This window comes from Nicotiana sylvestris, chromosome 4 (assembly GCF_000393655.2).
Source record: "Nicotiana sylvestris chromosome 4, ASM39365v2, whole genome shotgun sequence".
Classification (NCBI taxonomy): domain Eukaryota; kingdom Viridiplantae; phylum Streptophyta; class Magnoliopsida; order Solanales; family Solanaceae; genus Nicotiana; species Nicotiana sylvestris.
This window is the reverse complement of record NC_091060.1, coordinates 176,810,007-176,829,982: the sequence shown is the minus strand read 5'-3', so window position 1 is coordinate 176,829,982 and position 19,976 is coordinate 176,810,007. Positions and strand designations below refer to the sequence as shown.

General features: G+C 42.8%; 1 protein-coding gene across 1 annotated transcript; it reads left to right on the top strand.

Annotated features, from left to right (window-relative positions):
- The first annotated feature begins 6,508 nt into the window (after nt 1-6,508).
- On the top strand, nt 6,509-7,003 carry LOC138890579 (uncharacterized). Its single transcript, XM_070173975.1, has one exon. The coding sequence runs from the start codon at nt 6,509-6,511 to the stop codon at nt 7,001-7,003; it is 495 nt and encodes a 164-aa protein (XP_070030076.1).
- The last annotated feature ends 12,973 nt before the right edge of the window (nt 7,004-19,976 follow it).

The window sequence follows — 19,976 nt, the reverse complement described above, 5'->3', positions numbered from 1 at the left end:
TTTTTGGTACACCTGTCCTAGACAGACCCAACCCCTATGTTGAGCCTCCAAAGTCAAATGCGCGTGATGCAAACAAACGTTCCTACTAGGGATCCGGCATGAAACTAAGTTATTCTAGGTTCATAACTTGGGTATTTGTTCTAGACTGTGTACCCGAGCGGACAACTCGAGTCGAGGAGGGGGCTACGTACCGGGAACCTAAAGGCCATCCGGCTTAGTAACTTGTCCGGCCTCTTTCTTATTTCAGGTATTGACACTAACAGAATAGGGAGTCTCGACCAGCAAGCACATCCCCGGAGGTAAGAATAGAAGGGTTTCGGCACAGTTTATATACAGTTCAGATAATATCAAAGCGGTAAAAGCAGCATTTAGCACATTAGGTCCAAACATGTAACCAAATTCAGATAAAACTAAATATAACAATTTATCTAAGCTCGAATTTCTAACCCTGAACCAGTGGTTCTGGGTTACCTCCCCATCATAGTCGCCAGAGCTGTCACACCTCCTTTTTCACTCACGCCACCCAAAGGGGCGCGAAAGAGAGTTTTTCCAATTAAAGGACAATCGAAACGGGATTTTATTTAAAGATTCAGAGTCGCCACTTAGGAGATTTATGGTGTCCCAGGTCACTGGTTGAATCCCAAATCGAGGAAAATATTGACTCTGTTTAACAGTCTATGCATCAGAAATCCGGATAAGGAATTCTGTTTACCCGGGAGAAGGTGTTAGGCATTCCCGAGTTCCGCGGTTCTAGCACGGTTGCTCAATTGTCGTATTCAGCTTATTTATCTGATTTTATACATGTTGAATTTATGCGCAAATTTTAGCTCTTTAACGCTTTTATTATTATTATTATTATTATTATTATTATTATTATTATTTTACAATGAATTGCAACGTTGTGAAAATATATCTCGAACCACGTCACAATCAATGCACCCGTGGTCGTCGACACACTTCGACTTCATTGAGATTTGGATTTGGGTCACATCAATGTACACCCGTGTTTAAGAAAGTAAATTATTAAAAGTCTCACCTAAAGAGACTAGCACATTATTATTTTTGAGAAGGCCGTGAAATCTTACTAAAACGGCCTATCAGAAGTCTAATTAATTATTAACCATTTATTGAGGACCCCGCAACTTGCGTTTTATTTGGCGAGGCTCGTCTCATTTATTTTTAAAGGTCAATCCTAAAGTAACTATGATTTTCCTATATTATTTGTCTAAAAAAAAGTAAATAAATCCTAATTAGTTAATATTAAAATTCGAGTTTCAAGTTCAAGTCCATATCTAAACAAAAAAAACGCCTTTCAATCTGGAACCGCTACCTAACTTAAAACTCACACTGGGCCACTTGACTACTAACGAGCCAATTGCCAAAAGGCCCAGGCCATATGATGTATGCTTTGGACAAAAGTCCCACTTTTCCTGATTGCGTTTACCAAACAGCATTAGAGTTCAACATTATACATTTATTCAGATTAAACACTTCATTCATGTCCACTTATCAAACAGCCGCTTCATTAAATGGTGAGCCGATGCTGATATCAATTATTCATCTACACTATTAAACCTATGTTGAAATAAGGAACTCAACAGGACGGGAGAAATGACATTAATAGCTAATCCGTGGGTACTAACTGACGCAGTCTGAAATGTTTTTTAAAATACGTGTTTATCTTAAAATCGAACGGGACCGGGCTATAACAAGTTTGAACAGTCCAAAGATTCAACGGAATACGTACATAGGCCTATTGAGATTATTCGTTATACTATCATCATCAGCTAAACCAAACTAAATTGCTAAACATATGGAAATACATTTAATTAGTCTAACAGCATGCGATTTAACAGTCCACATTAGTTCGAGTATGTTCCAATTCACATGAAATAAATACAATTGGAATGAGCCTAAACAAATACAAACTTCCTATCATTTGCCCTATTGCTACATCTTGAACATAGATACTATGAAGCAGGCAAACGTGCATTTCTCAGTTCATTTCAACTTTTGCTTCAAAATTAAGCTTACATCAACACATGGTTTCAGAAGTGTGTACTTGGAAATGTTTACAATGGGAGTAAAGGAAGATTAGCAGCAGCAAAACAGCAACAGCAGTATAACAGAACAGCTCAGTGACAGTTTTTAAAACCAACAGTGGAGTCCCAAGAATACTCAATGAAACAGCACCAATACAAAACAATGCAAACCGGGAAATAACAGCTTAAAAAACACTTAGACCCTCAGTTAAACCCCAGAAATATTCAGCAATTAGAACAGAACCAGGATGTATTCAGAAATACCAAAGATGCAAGGATCAGTCCTGATTTTTCAACAGTGGAAGAAAGACTTCACTTTTCAGTTTTGTTTTATCTCTCAACCCTCTCTTTTAACTTTCTCCAATTACTGAACTTTTAGGTGTTTAAAATTCAGCCTATTCAACTCTAAAATTACCGAATTTTGATGATAAAATCCAGCAAGTTTTTAACTTGAACTATGAATGTTTTCTCTTTCTTCAAAGTTCAGTTTTCATTCACTCTTCTTCTTAGTTCTCCTCCTGCAATTCTCACTCTCTCATTCTTTTAAAATCAGTCCCCAACACCCTTTTTATACAAATCTTCCCTTCCTTTCAACTTACTGCCCGACCCTTTTCCTTATTCAAATCAGAATTTTCCACTATAATTCCACTAAGGAAAGTTTTTTCTTAAATTCAGCCCCCCACTCCCTTTGGTTCCCCATTAGTGTATTAATTAATACCCCACTAACAAAGCACTAACACTAAAATATAAACCTAACTGTTTCATTCCCAAATCAACCCTGAAAATCCCTTAATATTACTGCCTCCTAATACAACTATTCAACTGTATTAAAATCTTAATTCTGAAATCAGTTTTACTAACCATTAACCCAAAACTGATTTGATTACAGCTATAACCAATTCAGCTAGTACTTTAAGGCAGAAAAATACATCAAATATAAAGGTTCCAGGGATTCAGAACAATACTCCTAATCAAAATAGAATCTGAATTAATCGGATAACTAATTTGAAAACTATGAACAACAGAATGCCGAATGATTCAAACTATACGAACGACCTAATCAACAAAACTTAATTAGTCGATTACGTATTACAACTGACACTGAGCAAATCAGCAACAAAGAAATAGGCAATTCGGGTAATTTCAGTGTTATTGACAGAATCATGGATTAACTGGAAACTAACTAATCAACGCAACTTATTAATCGATTACACACATAATAATTACAGCAAACATAAACAAATGACAGATTTGGACCAAATAAAAAGGTCTATTGGAGATGAGAAGATGAATTGAAAAAGCATGGAAACTCAATAAAACTAAACTAAACAGATACATAGATAGAAAAATCATAAATACAGAATAAAGGAAAAAGAAAAATACCTCATAACCTCAGAACTATACGGACCCAGGCTCGAACTCGGATTTGGACACTTTGAGGTCGAACAGACCTTAGTAGAAGTGTTCTCAACTAAGAACACTTCGATTAAGGTCGATTACACCCCAAATCCTCACTTAATTTGGACGGATTCCATGATTTGGAATTTCTAGGGTTCCGTTTTTTCGATTTAGGGTTCGAACGTTTCTAAGCAGATTTGAATGGAACCAAAATCATTTATGGTATGAGGGAGGTCTGGGGGTCAGCTGGTATGAATTTGGAACGGATCGGGGTAGGTTCATGTTTGGCTCGAATCTTCAAACGAAGATTCGAGGAGTTTCAAGAAGATTCGAAGCCAACGGGTACTGGATCTGTAATGAGGGTGGTCAGATGGCTTAGGGGTGTTAATTTGGTAATCATCGGAACAAGTAAGGTCTCAGATGGACTCTTTGATTGAAGATTCGAGACATTGGGTATGCATTCGAGGGAAACTAATACCAGATCTGGAAAGAGGATGTCGTGGGGAAGCTATGGTGTAATTTTGGGGTCGTTTGGACCACCGGAACCGCCGTGAGGCGATTTCCGGTGGGTGGTGCTCGGTGGCTAGAGGTGGCAGACATGTCTGGTCTCTGAAGATCAGAGACGAAGGTGAAAGGGGGGGTATGGCTTTGGGGGTGTGAGGTAAGGATTTGGGCTTATATACGGAGGGGTTGTTTCGATCTTAGCCGTTAGATCAATTAAGATCAACGACCAGGATAAAAGGGGTTAAACTACACGGTGTCGTTTGGTTAAACAGGGGGGTCAGGCTTAACCGGGTAATGGGTCAGGGGTCGGGTTTGGTCACAGCATTGGGACCATTTGATCATCTGAGATCAACGGTCCAGATTGAGACGCTTGAAACGGCGTCGTTTGATAGAGGCTGGAGACGGGTTGGATTGGACCTGGGCATGGGGTGTGATTTTGGGCCTGACTTCTCTTTTAAAAACTGGCCCAGTCCGAATTTCTTCATATTTTTTGAACTCTTTTCCTTTTCCTTTTTTAATTTTCAAATTTAAACACAATTCCTAATTAATTTGTAAAAATCAAAAATAAAACTACACAAATATTAATTAATACTTACAACAATTAACACACAAATTAAAACCTTAAAATAAAAATCAACCAATGACAATGAATAGAATAAAACGCATATTTTTATGATTTTCCTTTTAGAGCCAAATAATGGTTTAATTAATTCTTAAATGCATAATCAAATCCTAGATATGCATGCAACATGTATATTATTTGTTTTTTGTATTTGTCAATTAACTACAACAAGGTAAACATTTACGGACAGAAACATAAATAATTATCCAAAAATGCCACGCAAATCCTAAAAATTGCACACCAAGAGAACTTTGTTTTATTTTTGATTTCTTTTGGAGTAGTTTTCGTGAAGCAAAAATCACGTGCTCACAACGAGTAATTGGTATGTGTTACTTATGTGGACTATTTGCAAATTCTTGTGATTAATATGCCTTTAATGTTGTTGGTTAAGTCTCGCGATATAAGGGTGTAAGTAAATGGCAACAAACAAAGTGTGTGTGTGTGAATGTGTTTGTGTGGTAAGAACTGTGTAACAAATGATGGAAAGAAATCGTAATTGATGCAATTGAAACAACTGAATATCATACGCGACTTGTCGCGAGCAATTATCGTTGTGACTTAAGTTTTATACGGGTTGTTGCATATGATGGAAATGGTATTGACGTTTATGAAAATTCTTTGTGAATTGTTGTTGTTGTCGTGTGAAATGTGATTATCCGGTGGGATCGGATTGGGCGCCGCAACACGAAGTTATAAGGTGTGGGTTGTGGCGATAAGGGTGACCGAGGTAATAAGGGTGGAAAAGTGATTGAAATCACTATTGAAATAAAAATATGTGAAAGTTGTGAAATCATTGATGTGATGAATAATGTTGAAAGGGGAAAAGGAGAGATTGTGGAGTTTATTTGGCTTTGGTTGTTCCTTTCATGTGCATTTGTTTGTTGATTCTATTATTGTTTGTTATCTGTGCATTTCTTGATTTTACTTGGGGTAAAATTTGTTCATACATACCAGTACAATTCAAATGTACTGACGTCCCTTTTGTCGGGGGCGCTACATTCGTGTTATGATTGTAGGTGGTTCCATAACAGGTACTCCAGCCTACCGACAGTAGCACTCCTTCACCTCCCGTCACCTGAATTGGTGAGCCTCTTTCCTCTCGGGGCCCTGCGTGGCTCATGCCGCTTATCCTCCCGAAAATTTTATTTTGGTATTTGTGTAAGGTATAGCCGGACCCTTGTTACCGGCAAGTATTGTAACACTCTTATGTATCTCTAGAGGCTCCGTAGACTGGAAATATGGGTTATGTACTTATATATTTTGGGCAGTATAACTTGTAAACCACGCTAAGTAACTATGCATGTTATGTAAATCTCGTAAGAATGTGTTTAAATTTATAAATGGCTATTTCACTTGGTTAATGGGTAATGGAAACGCAGGGTATCACGTGGAATAGGAAAGTCACCCAGGTCCGCTTGGCTGGGGCTACCCGGTCACGCCTCTCGATTTTTGGGGCGTGACAAACTTGGTATCAGAACCTAAGGTTTTAAAGTATCCTAGGATGTCTCAAAGCCGTGTCTAGTAGAGTCTCCTTTATCGGTGTGTTGTCGATCACATCTATAAGTTGGAGGCTAAATGGGCATTTAGAAAATTACCTTCTTCTTTGTTACTCTATATCGTGCGGTGAAGTGAAAAGTGGAAGTATTTACATCTAACTCGTGCTCTGTTCCAAATTTTCAGTAATCGCACCTAAGAAGAGATCTAGACTCGACCTTGGGGCCAATGCCACCCCAAGTGTGGCTGTGAATCATGTACCTGATGTCGTGGGTGAGAGTGACTCCCCGGTCTTGAATCTACCTGGCCCATCTATTCCAGATCCAAGTATTCATGTTCCAGCTGCGGCAGAGGGTGCTACCATCCCTCCCGCTGATATTCCTGATCTTGATGCAAATCCAGCTTTTGGTCCCGGGGTTTATGATGGGACCTTAGAGGAGCCATCCATATGTTGACCCAGTTAGTGGCCGCTCAGGACAAGAGATCTCATGATGCCCCTGCGCCCCCCAGCGGACAGGGAGATTCCGCCAGCTCCAGAGTCAACCAGTTTCTGCGGTTGGCCCCTCCAGAGTTCACGGGCACAGACCCAGAGGCCGATCCACAGGATTTCCTTGATGAAATGTATAAGACCCTTCGAGTGATGAAGGCTACAGAGACAGAAGGGGTTGAGTTGGCTTCATACAGGTTGAGGCGAGCAACGTATTCGTGGTTCGAGATGTGGGAGGATTCCCGTGGGGAGGGAAGACCTCCGTCTAGATGGGATGAGTTTGTAGATGCATTCATGGACCACTTCTTGCCTGCCGAGACAATGGCGGCCCATGCCACAGAGTTTGAGGTCCTCAAGCAGGGCAGTATGAGTGTTTGGGAGTACCACATGGAGTTTGTGAGGTTGTCCAAGTATGCTCCTCAGTTAGTGTCGACCATGGATGCTCGAGTTCGGTGATTCGTTCAGGGTCTTAGTCCTTTGGTGGTGAATGAGGCTGCTACAATGGCCTTACACTCATATATGAATTATGGGGAGATTGTGGGGTTCGCTCAAGCCACAAAGGCTAGGAAGTTGAAAATATGGGCAGAACGGGAGAGTAGCAGCAGGAACCGATCAGCGTGTCACTCAGGGAGACCAGTTCCGGGGAAAGGGCCATCAGGGCCAACCCAGTCATATGCCCAGTCCTCAGCAAGTGCACCGCCATCTGTGCATAGTTATCAGTAGAGCAGTCACTTGAGATCAGGTTCAGACAGTAGGAGACCCCATCATTCCGGTCGTTTAGGAGGATCACAGTAGCAGGGGAGGGCTTCATTCCCCAAGTGTGGGAGGTTCCATTCCGAGACTTGTTATTTGGATATTCCGGTGTGTTATAGATGCGGGGTAAGAGGTCATATCCAGCGGGACTGTCGTGCGCCCAGTCAGGGCATGGGTAGGGGGTTTGCTCAGTCATCCGGTTCTTCAGCTGCCACATCATCCGTGCATCCTCCATCCCCAGCAGGGCGTGGTGTAGTTAGGGGTAGAGCTCGTGGTATAGGTGTACCCAGCCGGTTTTACGCCTTGAGTGGTCGCCAGAGTGCAGAGGCCTCCCTAGATGTTGCTACAGGTATCTTGTCTATTCAGGCCATTGATGTTATGCTCTTATTGATCCGGGGTCCTTTTTGTCTTATGTCACCCTATTCATTGCTTCAAGTTTTGGGGTAGAACCCGAACAGCTTCATGAGCCGTTCTGTGTATGGACTCCGGTTGGTGATTCTAATACAACCACGCGAGTTTATATGAATTATGTTGTCATGATATGTGGTCGTGCTACCACGACCGATCTTATTGAGCTTGAAATGGTAGATTTTGATGTGATTATGGGAATGGACTGGCTTTATTCATGCTTTGCTAAACTTGACTGCCGAACGAGAGTCATGAGGCTTGAGTTCCCTAATGAGCCGGTTATTTAGTGGAAGGGAAATGGTGTGGTGCCGAAAGGTAGGTTTATTTCCTACCTTAAGGCTTCGAAGATGATTAGGAAGGGGTGTATCTACCATTTGGTCCGGGTGGCGGACACCACTTTAGAAGTGTCTATCCCCGAGTCCGTGGCAGTTGTGAATGAGTTTCTTGAAGTGTTTCCGAACGAGCTTCCAGGGATCCCGCCAAATAGGGAGATTGATTTCGGGATTGATGTATTGCCAGATACGCGGACGATATCTATTCCACCATACAGAATGGCGCTAACGGAGTTAAGGGAGTTAAAGAACAGTTGAAGGATTTATTAGAAAAGGGGTTCATACAGCCAAGTGTGTCACCGTGGGGTGCCCCGGTTCTTTTTGTCATAAAGAAGGATGGGTCGCTCCGGATGTGTATTGATTATCGACAGCTTAACAAGGTTACCATCAAGAATAAATATCCTTTTCCTCGGATAGATGATTTGCTCGACCAATTGCAAGGTGCGAGGTTCTTTTCCAAAATTGATCTACGGTCTAGGTATCACCAATTGAAGATCGGAGAACAGGATATTCCTAAGACCGCTTTCAGAACTCGCTATGGTCACTTTGAATTATTGGTCATGTCTTTTGAGCTAACCAACGCCCCGACAACTTTCATGGATCTTATGAATCGGGTCTTCAAGCCATTTCTAGACTCCTTTGTGATTGTTTTCATTGATGATATCCTTGTTTATTCGCGGAGCCGGGAGGATCATGCCGATCACCTCAGGGCAGTTCTGCAGACCCTTTATCAGCACCAGTTGTATGCTAAATTTTCAAACTGTGAATTTTGGTTGGAGTCCGTTACCTTTCTGGGCCATATTGTTTCCAGTGAAGGGATTCAGGTGGATCCCCAGAAGATTGCAGTAGTAAAAGATTGGCCTAGACCCACGACCTCGATGGAGATCCGTAGCTTCTTGGGTTTAGCGGGGTATTATCAGAGGTTTGTGGAGGGATTCTCTACCCTCGCCTCCCCTTTGACTAAGTTGACGCAGAAAGCAGTTAAGTTCCAATGGTACGACGCTTGTGAGAAAAGTTTTCAGGAATTGAAGTCGAGATTGACCTTGACGCCGATATTGACCTTGCCGGAAGGCACGAAAGGATTTGTGGTTTATTGCGATGCCTCCAGGGTCGGTTTAGGGTGTGTGTTGATGCAACATGGGAAGGTTATAGCGTATGCTTCAAGGCAACTCAAGAATCATGAGAAGAATTATCCGATGCATGATTTGGAGCTTGCGGCAGTTGTATTTGCCTTGAAAATATGGCGGCATTATCTTTATGGGGTCCATGTGGATGTGTTCTCGGACCACAAGAGTCTCCAATATTTGTTCAAGTTGAAGGAGTTGAATTTAAGGCAGCGGTGGTGGTTAGAATTGATCAAGGATTATGATATGGATATTATATACCATCTAGGGAAGGCAAATGTGGTGGCCAACGCTCTCAGTCAGAAGTCCATGGGTAGATTGGCTCATTTGGGAGCGGATCAGAGGCCTTTAGCTCGGGAGGTTTATCAATTGGCTAGTCTGGGGGTTCGTATTTCGACCTTAGACGAGGGGAAGGTTATGGAGCGTAATGGAGCAGAATCGTCACTAGTAGCGGAAGTCAAGGAAAAGCAGCTCATTGATCCAGCATTAGCACAAATGAAGGAGGCAGTTTTGAATAACAAGACTTCGACATTTTCACTCGGTGGTGAGGATGGTGTATTATGATGTCAAGGTAGGCTATGTGTTCCAGATATGGATAATCTTCGGGGGAGGGTAATGGCGGAGGCTCATCATTCCAGGTATTCTGTGCACCCAGGTTCTACGAAAATGTACCGTGATCTCAAGGAAATTTATTGGTGGAACAGTATGAAAAGGGATGTGGCGGACTTTCTATCTAAATGTCCGAATTGTCAGCAAGTAAAAGCTGAGCACCAGCGGCCCAGTGGGTTAACTCAGCTTATGGAAATACCAATGGGGAAATGGGAGATTATCAACATGGATTTCGTGGTAGGGTTACCTCGCACTCAGCGCAAGTTCGACTCAATTTGGGTAATAGTGGATCGACTCACCAAATCAGCTCACTTCTTGCCAGTCAAGTCCACGGATACTGCGGAACAATATGCTCAATTTTATATCAAGGAAATAGTAAGGCTTCATGTCACTCCACTTTCTATTATCTCAGATCGAGGGGCCTAGTTCACAGCTAATTTTTGGAAGAAATTTCAGCAAGGTTTGGGTACTCAGGTGAATCTCAGCACGGCTTTCCATCCGCAGACTGATGGTCAAGCGGAGCGGACTATTCAGATGCTTGAAGATATGTTACGGGCTTGTGTCTTGGATTTCAAAGGTAATTGGGATGATCACTTGCCACTTATAGAATTTTCTTACAATAACAGCTTTCATGTTAGCATTCAGATGGCCCCATTTGAGGCATTGTACGGGAGGAGATATAGGTCTCCGATTGGATGGTTCGAAGTGGGTGAAGCAGAATTGTTAGGGCCAGATCTCGTGCACCAGGTTATGGAAAAAGTTAAAATCATTCAGGAAAGGCTGAAAGCTGCTCAGAGTCGCCAGAAATCTTATGCGGACATTCATCAAAGAAAATTGGAATTCCAAGTAGATGATTGGGTGTTCTTGAGGGTATCTCCTATGAAGGGAGTCATGCGATTTGGGAAGAAAGAGAAATTGAGTCCTAGATATGCCGGGCCGTATCGGGTCACTCAAAGGATAGGACAGGTGGCCTATAGACTGGAATTGCCCCTGAAATATCATTAGTGCACCCGGTGTTCCATATATCTATGTTAAAGAAAGTGGTTGGAGACCCATCCATCATCGTGCCAATCGAGGCTATCAAGGTCCATGAAGAGTTATCATATGAAGAAATTCCAGTCGTTATTCTTGATAGGCAAGTCCGCAAATTGAGAAACAAGGAAGTTGCTTCAGTTAAAGTGCTATGGCAAAGTCAACAAGTCGAGGAAGCCACGTGGGAAGTGGAAAGTGAAATGAAATAAAAATATCCCCATCTGTTTGAACAAGTCTAGTAGTGATCGTGCAAACTCTTGTCTCTAAGTAAACTGATGTTGTGTTCAATCTGGTGCAAAGACACCCCATATTTTTCCCTAAATGCTTTACTATTGTAACTCCTCAAGTTGTGCAAGAATTGTATGTGTTGTGATTAATTGAGTCATGCGCAAGCCCCTGTTTGGTAAATGAAAGTTTTATAAGAACTCATGTGATAAGTGAATGATTAAAGACAATGTAGATTGGTAATGATTAATTGGAATACGTATAGTGTATTGGAGTGGTTGAACTGTATGGAACTCATTGAAGTGGCCAAATTATGTGCAGGTGTTGAGGTAATGAATTGTATACCAGTTGTAGGGATAATAGGGATAGCGTAATGGTGCTTGGAAATAATGTTTTCGGGGCTCTCTGACATGTAGATAAGTCTAGTTACAAAGGGAACTCTGGAATTTTTTTTTTTCAAAAATTGGGAGTTTGCATATCATGTTTTCAAAACCAACCGATTTCCAAAATCCTCATTCGAGGATGAATGATTTTAAGTGGGGGAGGATGTAAGGCCCCATGAAAACTTGTACTCAAAACCGAGTAGCTCGTGATGCCAAGTTCCGAATATATGTTAGGAATGTGTAAAATTAAGCGAGTCGCGGTTCAGACCCTTTTGGTACTGATCTATGTTATAAAAAGTCAAGAAATACTATTTTCCAGGAAATGCAATTATGTGGTCTAGAATGAGTTCGCATAACAGATATGCGGACCGCATAATCGCCGCAAAGTGAGTCAGTGTGTTGGTCGAATTGGAGGTTAAATATGCTGTCCAATATGCGATTGCATAATGGATATGCGGACCGCATATTCATCGCATATTTCCCTTGGGATTTTGTGAGGGGCAGTTCTGCGGTGCACTATGCGACTGCATAATAATTATGCGGACCGCATTTCTGCCACATACCCAGGCAGTGTGTTCAGATTTTGGGAGCACTTTTGCGGTCCATTCTGCGGACCGCATTTCCACTGTGCGATCGCAAAGTGCGATCGCATACCTAACTCGGGCTTCTATTTTTCTAAATTTTAAATCCGACCCCTTCTTCAATAAAACACCCCAACCCCTTATTTAAACATATTTTCTGAACAAAACTAGAGAGAGGGAAGAGAGAATTCTTGAGAGATAAAGTCCTACCTTCATCAATTTGATTCTTCAAAGTCACTCGGGGCGGGGAATTTCAAGTAATTGTCTTCATCTCCGTTCTTGCAGGTAAAATCCCCAATCCTTTTTCATTATTTTCAGATTTAAACAAAAAGGGGAATTCTCATGCGTTAATTCTTGAAAATGGAAGTTGAGATACACATGCATGCCCTTTAAAATCTAGAATCTAGTAAGAGAAATTGTAGAACTAAAGATTTGCAAAAGCGGGGTTGATAACCTAAGTAAGTTCGGGCTGAGTTTGTGAACTTCAATTCTAAGTTATATGTGTTAACTTGTGAACTAGATTGATGGTACTAGGTTGTTGGTGAATTGGAAATAGAAGAAAAAAGGGGGGGGGGAATTCGACTCCAGGTATGTATTGCTAACTTTAATCTTTGTAAAGTCACCTTGTTTGGTGTACGAGTAATTGGTATGTGTTACTTATGTGGACTATTTACGAATTCTTGTGATTATTATGCCTTGAATATTGTTGGTTAAGTCTCCCGATATAAGGGTGTAAGTAAATGGCAACAAACCAAGTGTGTGTGAATGTGTTTATGTGGTAAGAGCTGTGTAACAAATGATGGAAAGAAATCGTAATTGATGCAATTGAAACAACTATGGTAATATCATACGTGACTTGTCGCGGGCAATTATCATTGTGACTTAAGTTGTATACAGGTTGTTGCATATGATGGAAATGGTATTGACGTTTATGAAAATTCTTTGTGAATTGTTGTTGTTGTCGTGTGAAATGTGATTGTTCGGTGGGATCGGGTTGCGCACCGCAACACGAAGTTATAAGGTGTGGGTGTTGGCGATAAGGGTAGCCGAGGTAATAAGGGTGGCCGAGGTAATAAGGGTGGAAAAGTGATCGAAATCACTATTGAAATAAAAATATGTGAAAGTTGTAAAATCATTGATGTGATGTAATAATGTTGAAAAGGGAAAAGGAGAGATTGTGGAGTTTGTTTGGCTTTGGTTGTTCCTTTCATGTGCATTTGATTGTTGATTCTATTACTGTTTATTATATGTGCATTTCTTGATTTTACTTAGGGTAAAGTTTGTTCATATATACCAGTACAATTCAAATGTACTGACGTCACTTTTGTCGGGGGCGCTACATTCGTGTTATGATTGTAGGTGGTTCCATAACAGGTACTCCAGCCCACCGAGAGTAGCACTCCTTCACCTCCCATCAGCTGAATTGGTGAGCCCCTTTCCTCTCGGGGCCCTGCGTGGCTCATGCCGCTTATCCTCCCGAAAATTTTATTTTGGTATTTGCGTAAGTTATAGCCGGAGCCTTGTTACCAGCAAGTATTGTAACACTCTTCTATATCTCTAGAGGCTCCGTAGACTGGAAATATGGGTTATGTACTTATATATTTTGGGCAGTATAACTTGTAAACCACGCTGAGTAACTATGCATGTTATGTAAATCTCGTAAGAATGTGTTTAAATTTATAAATGGATATTTCACTTGGTTAATGGGTAATGGAAACGCAGGGTATCACGTGGAATAGGAAAGGCACCCAGGTCCCTTGGCTGGGGGCTACCCGGTCGAGCGCTGGTCACGCCCCTCGGTTTTTGGGGCGTGACATTAATTTCTTTCGAGTGGCCTTTGTTCCCTTAGCATATTTTTATGGTTTTGCACTACTTTGGTTATATTTGGAGCATCCGGAGGGCGATTCGAGGGGCAAAGGCATCGTGAGCTATAGATTTGGACCGGGTAGAGGTGAGTAATGATTGTAAATGTTGTCCTGAGTGTATGAAACCCCAGATTGCACATCATTGTGCTATATTGAGGTGACACACATGCTAGATGACGAGTGTGGGATCGTGCACTGTTGGGGATTGTGACTTAGTCCATCCTGAATGATTGTTATTTGATTGAAAATTGTTTGTTATCATTATGTTTTGGGCTGAATGCCATATTTGGGCCTCGTAACAACTATTTGAACCCTTAGGGGATTTTTACTGATATTTCCTCACTGTTTTGACTCTATACTTGAACTCGATCATGCTATATTCTATATTTTCATAACTCAGCCATGTTTACAACACTTTAACACTTAAATGATATTTTAAATGATATTTTGGGCTGAGCACCATGTTTTACTGTTACCCGAGTGGCTTGTGAGATTCTGACTGAGTAAGGCCAAGGGCCTATGTTGTGAGGAAACATTGATTATGATTATGAGGCCGAGGTCCTGAGTTTTGTACGCCACGAGGTGGCTTGTTGATATGAGGCCAAGAGCCTAGTGATGATGCCATGAGATGGCTTGATATTGTGCTTGGGATGTAAGAGGCCCCTCCAGGAGTCTGCACACCTCAAGTGAGCGCGGGTACCCATTGTGACGTGAGATATAGCCCAAGGGGCTAGTATTGTTCCATGTGTTGCCCAAGAGGCTGATTCTGTGGTATTGTGCCCGAGGGCGGTTCTTTATGTGTTTATCTTTTCTAGCTTCCTGTCACTTACTTGCTTAATTGTTAAAAAGGCACTTTTTAAGAAGTTTAAACTGAACTAAAGTGACTTCACATATTTTTATTGCTTCATTGTTTTTACTGGCTTTTACTGCTTTTTTATAGCCTGTTGATGTGGCTTTGTGTGGTTTCTTATTACTCAGTCTGCATTTATTATTATTATTCACTTATTTGGAGTACTCACTTTACTCCCTGCACCCCCTGTGCAGATTCAGGCACATCAGGTCCTACTTACGAGGGTTGAGAGCTGTCTAGCAGATTCCGGAGATTCACTAGGTAGCTGCCCGACGATTTGCAGCCCAGTGCTTCTCCCTCTATCTTATTTCCTTCTGTTTTAATTATGTAATAGTGGAGTAGACTCTTTCAGACTTGTAATATTATTATAGATGCTCATGACTGGTGACACCCCGATGTCGGGCTATGTCTTTTTCTGCAAACTGTATTATTTACCTTATTTTGGGATTTATGATTATGATTAAGACTTAGTTTTATTACATAATTGCTAAAAATTAAATTGGGAACGTGTCGGCTGGCCTTGTCTTCATGAGAGGTGCCATCACGATCGGATTCGGGTTTAGGGGTTAGGTTACATAGGTCTCACGAGTCATGAGCAGGTTTAGTAGAGTCTCGCGGATCAGTATGGAGACGTCTGTATTTATCCTCGAGAGGCAGCAGAACCTTTAGGAAAAACTTCATATTCTTGAAATTCTTGTCGTGCGAATATGTTGATCCGAGCACTAAACTTCTATTATTCTATTCTCTCACAGATGGTGAGGATACATGCTACCGATCAAGATGGACGACTACCAGTACCACCAGTTGTGGTCACTAGAGGCCGAAGACGCGGTCGTAGTCATGGTAGGGGCAGGGGTGTGGCCCGCACAACAGCTAGGGCAGCACCTGCAGATCCACCAGTCTCCCCATTTCAGAATTAGGTCCTAGCTGTGGACGCTCTAGTAGCACCAGCTCAGGCACCAGTTGTGCCCATTGTGATTCTAGGTCTTCAGGAGGCCTTGGCTTAGATTTTGTCAGTATGCACTAGCCTAGCTCGGGTGGTCTAAGTTATTACAATCGTAGCTACTTCTCAGGCCGGGGGAGGCACTCAGACGCCCACCGATTGCACACCTGAGCAGGTTGTGCAGGGACTTCAGACACTGGGGGCACATCCAGCCCAACCAGTTGCAGCCGCTCAGGACTATGTAGTTCCTGCCATGCCAGAGGACGAGCAGTGTAGGTTTGAGAGGTTTGGCAGACTTCAGCCTCCGACCTTCAGTGGTGCAGAGGGCGAGGATGCCCAGGATTTCTTGGATAAGTGTTAGAGGATGCTTCGTACAGTGGGTATTCTGAAGACCAACAGGGTCGCTTTCACTACTTATCAGTTTTTTGGAGCTGTCGTCACTTGGTGGAAGGCTTTTGAGAGCTGTAGGCTTGTTGGTGCAGCACCCCTTACCTGGGAGCAGTTCTTCGTTCTCTTTCTGGAGAAGTATGTGTTGTAGTCTCGCAGAGAGGAGCTGCGCATACAGTTTGAGTAGTTGCGTCAGGGAGAGATGATTGTGATGCAGTATGAGATGTGGTTCTCCGAGTTAGCTCGTCATGCTATTTGGTTGGTTCCGACAGATAGAGAGAGGATTGGGAGGTTTGTGGATGGCCTCATTTATCAACTTCGTATTCTCATGACTAAGGAGAGGGTGACTGGTGCTACTTTTGAGGAGGTTGTAGACATTGCTCGTGAGATTGAGTCAGTTCGTCGCCAGGAGCGAGAGGAGAGGGAGGCCAAGAGGCCTCGAGGATTTGGTAGTTATAGTGGTGCTCCTTCGAGAGGTCAGTTTCAGCACTGCAAAGGCCGTCCATTCAGGCATGCTCAGCCAGCTCGCCCAGGTTATCGTGGGGCATCATCAGGTCATGGTTCTCACAATTCTCATCAGGGCCAGTCATCACTTAGTGCCCTTCTAGCTCAGAGTATGTCCCGCGCTCCATTAGTTCAGGGCTCTTCTATGCCAGGTGCATCTGCTAGTCATTCTGGTGCTAGGGGTTCCCTTCAGTCCCCATCTCCAGCACCCGGGAGCTGCTATGAGTGTGGAGAGATGGGTCATATATGGAGGCAGTATCCTCATTGTCTTGCGGTTTCATCTCAGTAGAGGACTCAGCCATCGGCTTCAGCACTAGTTACTTCACCACTACCCGCCCAGCCAGCTAAGGGTGGAGGTCAGTCAACCAGGGGTTTCCCTAGAGGGGGAGGTTGATTAGGTGGCGGCCAGGCCCGTTTCTATGCACTTCCAACTAGACCCTATATTGTTGCTTCCGATGTTGCTATTACAGGTATTGTTTTAGTCTGCCACATAGATGCCTCTATATTATTTGATCCCGATTTCACCTTTTCTTATGTGTCATCATACTTTGCTCGTTATTTGGATACGCCCGTGAGTCTCTTGTTTCACCTGTTCATGTATCTACTCTGGTGGACAATACTGTTTTTGTAGACCGTTTGTATCGGTCGTGTTGGTGACTATTTGGGGTCTTGAGACCCGAGTGGATCTTTTACTATTATGTTTAGTGGATATTGATGTCATTTTGGGCATGGATTGGCTATCTCCATATCGTGTCATTCTGGACTGTCATGCTAAAACAATCACATTGGCTATACCGGGTGTGCCATAGATTGAGTGGCGAGGTGTGACTGATTATGTTCTCAGTAGGGTAATCTCATTTTAGAAGGCCCAGCGTATGGTTGGGAAGTGTTGTCTTTCATATCTAGCATTTGTGAGGGATATCGGTACAGAGACTCCCAGTATTGATTCTGTTCCAGTTGTGAGGGATTTTCCCGATGTGTTTCCCTCAGACCTGTCGGGCATGCCACCGGACATGGACATTGACTTTGGTATTGACCTGGTGTCGGGCACTCAGCCCATTTCTATTCGCTCATATTGTATGGCACCAGCGGAGTTGAAGGAGTTAAAAGAGTAGCTTCAGGAACTCCTTGATAAGGGGTTCATTCAGCCTAGTGTGTCACCTTGGGGTGTGCCGATTCTATTTGTGAAGAAGAAGGATGGCATAATGAGGACGTGCATTGATTATAGGCAGTTGAACAAAGTAACAGTTAAGAACAAGTATCCTTTGCCTCGCATTGATGATTTATTCGACCAGCTTCAGGGAGCGAGAGTGTTCTCTAAGATTGATCTCAGTTCAGGTTATCACTAGTTGAAGATCAGGGACTCGGATATTCTTAAGACAGCTTTCAGGACCCGATATAGTCATTATGAGTTCTTGGTGATGTTTTTTGGGTTGATCAATGCCCCAGCAGCGTTCATGCATTTGATGAACAGCGTGTTCTGGCCTTATCTCGACTCATTTGTCATAGTATTCATTGATGATATTCTGGTGTATTCACTTAGTCAGGAGGAGCACGCGATGCATTTGAGAGTAGTGTTGCAGATATTGAGGGAGGAGAAGCTTTATGCAAAATTCTCTAAGTGTGAGTTTTGGCTCTATTTAGTGGCTTTCTTGGGGCACGTGGTGTCCAGCGAGGGTATTCAGGTTGATCCAAAGAAGATAGAGGCAGTTCAGAGTTGGCCCAGACCGTCCTCGGCCATAGAGATTCACAACTTTCTTGGTTTGGCGGGCTATTATCACCGGTTTGTTCAGGGATTCTCATCTATCACATCACCCTTGACCAAGTTGACTCAGAAGGGTGCTTCATTTGTATGGCCGGATGAGTGTGAGGAGAGCTTTTAGAAGCTCAAGATAGCCTTGACCACGGCTCCAGTGTTAGTTTTGCCATCAGCTTCAGGTTTATATACCGTGTATTGTGATACTTCAAAAGTTGGTATTGGGTATGTATTGATGCAGAAGGGTAGAGTTATTGCTTATGCTTCTCGTCCGTTGAAGCCCCATGAGAAGAACTACCCCGTTCATGATTTAGAGTTGGTTGTTATTGTTCATGCGTTGAAGATTTGGAGGCATTACTTGTATGGTATGTCTTGTGAGGTGTGTACTGATCATCATAGCCTCCAGCACTTGTTCAAACAGAAGGATCTCAATTTGAGGCAGCGAAGATGGTTGGAGTTGCTAAAGGATTATGATATCACAATATTGTACCATCCGGGGAAGGCTAATGTGGTGGCCGATGCTTTGAGTCAAAAGGTGGTGAGTATGGGGAGTTTGACATATATTCTAAATGGGGAGAGACCTCTTGTAGTTGATGTTCAGGACTTGTCCAATCGGTTCGTGAGGTGAGATATTTTGGAGCCCAGTAGGGTATTAGCTTGTGTAGTTTCTCGGTCTTCCTTATATGATCGCATCAGAGAGCGCCAGTATGATGATCCTCAATTTCTTGTCCTTAGGCACAGAGTTCAGCACGATGATGATAGAGATGTGACCATTGGTGATGACGGGGTGATGAGGATGCAGGGCTGGATATGTATGCCCAATGTAGATGGGCTTCGGGAGTTGATTCTAGAGGAGGCCCATAGCTCATGGTATTCCATTCATCCGGGTGCCGCGAAGATGTATCAGGATTTGAGGCGGCATTATTGGTAGAGGAGAATGAAGAAAGACATTATGGTATTTGTAGCTCAGTGTCTCAATTGTCAGTAGGTGAAATATGAGCATCAGAGACCGGGTGGCTTGCTTCAGCTGATGGATATTGCAGAGAGAAAGTGGGAGCGGATCACCATGGACTTTGTAGTTGGGATCCCACAGACTTTGAAGAAGTTCAATGCTATTTGGGTGATTGTAGATCGGCGGACCAAGTCCGCGCACTTCATCCCTGTGTGTACTACCTATTCTTTAGAGCGGTTGGCAGAGATCTATATCCGGGAGATTGTTCGTTTTCATGGTGTCCCAGTTTCCATCATTTCAGATAGGAGCACTCAGTTTACATCACAGTTTTGGAGGTCTGTGCAGCGAGATTTGGGTACTCAGGTTGAGTTGAGCACATGTTTTCACCCTCAGACGGACGGGCAATCCGAGCACACTATTCAGATATTTGAGGACATGTTGCGTGCTTATGTCATTGATTTCGGAGGGTCATGGGATCAGTTTCTACTGCTTACAGAGTTTGCTTATAACAACAGCTACTAGTCGAGTATTCAAATGGCTCCATATGAGGCTTTGTATGAGAGGCAGTATAGATCTCCAGTTGGTTGGTTTGAGCTGGGTGAGGCTAGACTATTGGGGACAACCTTGGTGCAAGGTGCTTTAGAAAAGGTGAAGGTAATTCAGGAGAGGCTTCGTACAGCGCAATCAAGACAAAAGAGTTATGCTGACAAGAAGGTTAGGGATGT